A 2,496-nucleotide genomic window follows, 5' to 3' on the forward strand; every position below is an offset into this window, starting at 1 on the left:
ACAAATTATATATACACACAAGGCTATAAATTATATTTTTTATGTCAAAACTATCCATTAATACAACCTACTCTTATATATATATATATATATATATATATATATATAATAGAGTTCTAGAAATCAGCAACCTCTACAATGATTAATTCACTTGAACGGTCAGCTTTGATAATGCACAAAAAAAGACAAAATTGATTTAATTGTTCGGGACCGCACATTTTCCGGTTCAGAAAAAACACAGTGATCGAACACGGGTATTGGTACATCATATGCAATTACCCAGAATCAAATGTAACAACCTCCATCTCTGTGTGTTATGAAATTGAAGAAAAATAGAAGAAGATCCATCATAGACTAGCTGCACATTCAGGTAGGCTAAACTTGCAGTTCACATTCTATGATAAAGTACTAAACAAGAGTCTTTTGCTATTGACTATTGTCAAACACCAAAAGGATCGGACGGTCCAAATATGAACATCGAAATCATATATATTCGTCACGTTTAGGAACTTAGGAAACTTAGACCAACAAAAAGTGCCCAGGTAGGCTTGTAACTGAGAGAGAAAAGTTAAAGAAAGAACCTGAAAGAAAAGCAAACTAAGAACATAGAATTATCTCAGTACTCCATCTATGTAAGACAGAGAAAAGGAAGCGCCAACAAAGAGAAAAAGGAAAAAAAAAAAGAATTTGACGAGTCTATAAACTATCGCCATCACCAACATCTTCAACATCATCATCGTGATGCGTTGTGGATCTTGACCGTCAATTATTCATCTCGTGAAGTCATGGATGAGGCCCGGCCTATCAGTGACATTGAGGCGCCAAGAAAGGAAGGGAATGCCGGTATCCGAATCTCGGTCATTGTCTTCGATGAACCGGAACTCGTTGCCAATGGCAGGAGAGTAGCACGGCATTTTCTGGCTCTGTGAATGTGCGTACCATGAAGTACTGTTATGGTGGCCTAGCATGTGATTCTGCTCTGTTAGTCCTCCTGAGCTCGCGCCGTTGATGTTTGTCGCTGACGCCGCGGCGCTGGCTCGCCGCTCTTCCTTCTTGAATCGAATACCACAAGCATTGCATAGCGACTGCATTTCACAAATATATACATACATGTTACTAAAATCTACAAAGCAAAATAAATTAAATAAGAAACAAATTAAGTGATCGATATATATTGTTAGTACCTTTGGGCCTCTTGGACCGTTTCTCCAGAGGGGTGTGGAAGTGGTGTCACAGTTGGCACAGCGGCGAGCGAGGAGGGGGTCATTGGCGGCGTTGTTATTGCCGCCATTATTGGCTCCGCGGCTACTTTTGTGAGATTGAGGTGCAGAAGGTTGTTGCTTGGTCTGTAACAAGTCCCAGCAAAAGTTGGAGACGGAGGAGCCAGAGCGGCGTCGTTTTTCGTCATCTTCGGTTAGACGAGTAGATGGGGTTCCTAAAGAGAGAGTGCAATCGACAGAAGAGGAAGAGGATGTGAAAGAATACATATCGGATTCATCATACGGCCTGTGGTTGGGCACGGAGAATAGCATGGAGAAGGGACTGCTTTGGCTGTGAAACATACCACACGTACATGGCCCCACCTGAGAGGTGCTGCAGCGATGCATCGTTTCCCTTCTTTTTTTTCTCTCAATAATATCTTGATTTGAACGGGTGCCCAGTAGTACACAGTTGTAGTCTTAATTTGCTTGAGGAGAGATCAAATGAGGGGTTTCTTTGAAGGCAAACAGAATTGGGGAGACGGATTGAGTTTATAGTTGGAAGGGGGAAGATGAGTACAAGCGAAACAGTAATGTGATCAGAGGGAGGGAGAGAAGTAATAATATTAAGTTTGAAAGGAGAACTTAGATGCGAGAGCTTAGTGGGTTGTACGAGATCAGGGCCGGGGCTGAGAAGGAAGGATTGTTGTCTGGTAGCTTTATAAGCTAGTAATAAAATGGCGAAATACCAGTCAGCACCTGCAGTCCAGCTTTGTCGTCAAATGCAAATAGAGGGATCTACATACGTAATGAGTGAGAGAAAGAGTTATAAAGAAGAGACAGAGAGGGACCCGATTTGCATGTTGTGGAGAGAGAAAGCCTGAGTCATCTAGTCAGTTGGTCAGTGTGTGTGGGGGGTAGGGGATGAACAAGTGTATGTGCTCAATTTCTCTCTGTGCCACTGTCTGTAACTCGCATAAGTTTCACTTCTCGCAATTCAATTTATACCCAAGACAGCACAAGCCTAGCTATAGTAGACTATAGAGAGAGAGAGAGAGAGGGGTGTTTTGGGGCGCTCTTAACAATGGGGGAGAGAGAGAGAGAGAGAGAGAGAGAGAGAGAGGGAAGGAGGGGAGTGTCATTGGGGTAGTCAAAGAGCCCACGCAGACTAGTGGAACAGTCTCCGGATCTGCTCCTCCGATCACGAGGCCTAGCTGGGCTCAAAACCCAATACCACATCAAAACCTCAACTGTATCCGTATCTCTGCCACTCTGTTCTGTCACTGCCAGCCTCCAA

General features: G+C 43.3%; 1 protein-coding gene across 1 annotated transcript; it reads right to left on the reverse strand.

Annotated features, from left to right (window-relative positions):
* Positions 1 to 478: 478 nt before the first annotated feature.
* Positions 479 to 2,136, reverse strand: LOC132187163 (GATA transcription factor 19-like). The gene is made up of 2 exons (XM_059601365.1): positions 1,185 to 2,136; positions 479 to 1,085 (listed from the first exon to the last, which is right to left on the reverse strand). The coding sequence occupies exons 1-2, from the start codon at positions 1,605 to 1,607 to the stop codon at positions 771 to 773; spliced, it is 738 nt and encodes a 245-aa protein (XP_059457348.1). The 5' UTR covers positions 1,608 to 2,136; the 3' UTR covers positions 479 to 770.
* Between the last annotated feature and the right edge of the window lie 360 nt (positions 2,137 to 2,496).

The sequence above is a fragment of the Corylus avellana genome, chromosome ca7 (assembly GCF_901000735.1).
Source record: "Corylus avellana chromosome ca7, CavTom2PMs-1.0".
Taxonomy (NCBI): Eukaryota; Viridiplantae; Streptophyta; class Magnoliopsida; order Fagales; family Betulaceae; genus Corylus; species Corylus avellana.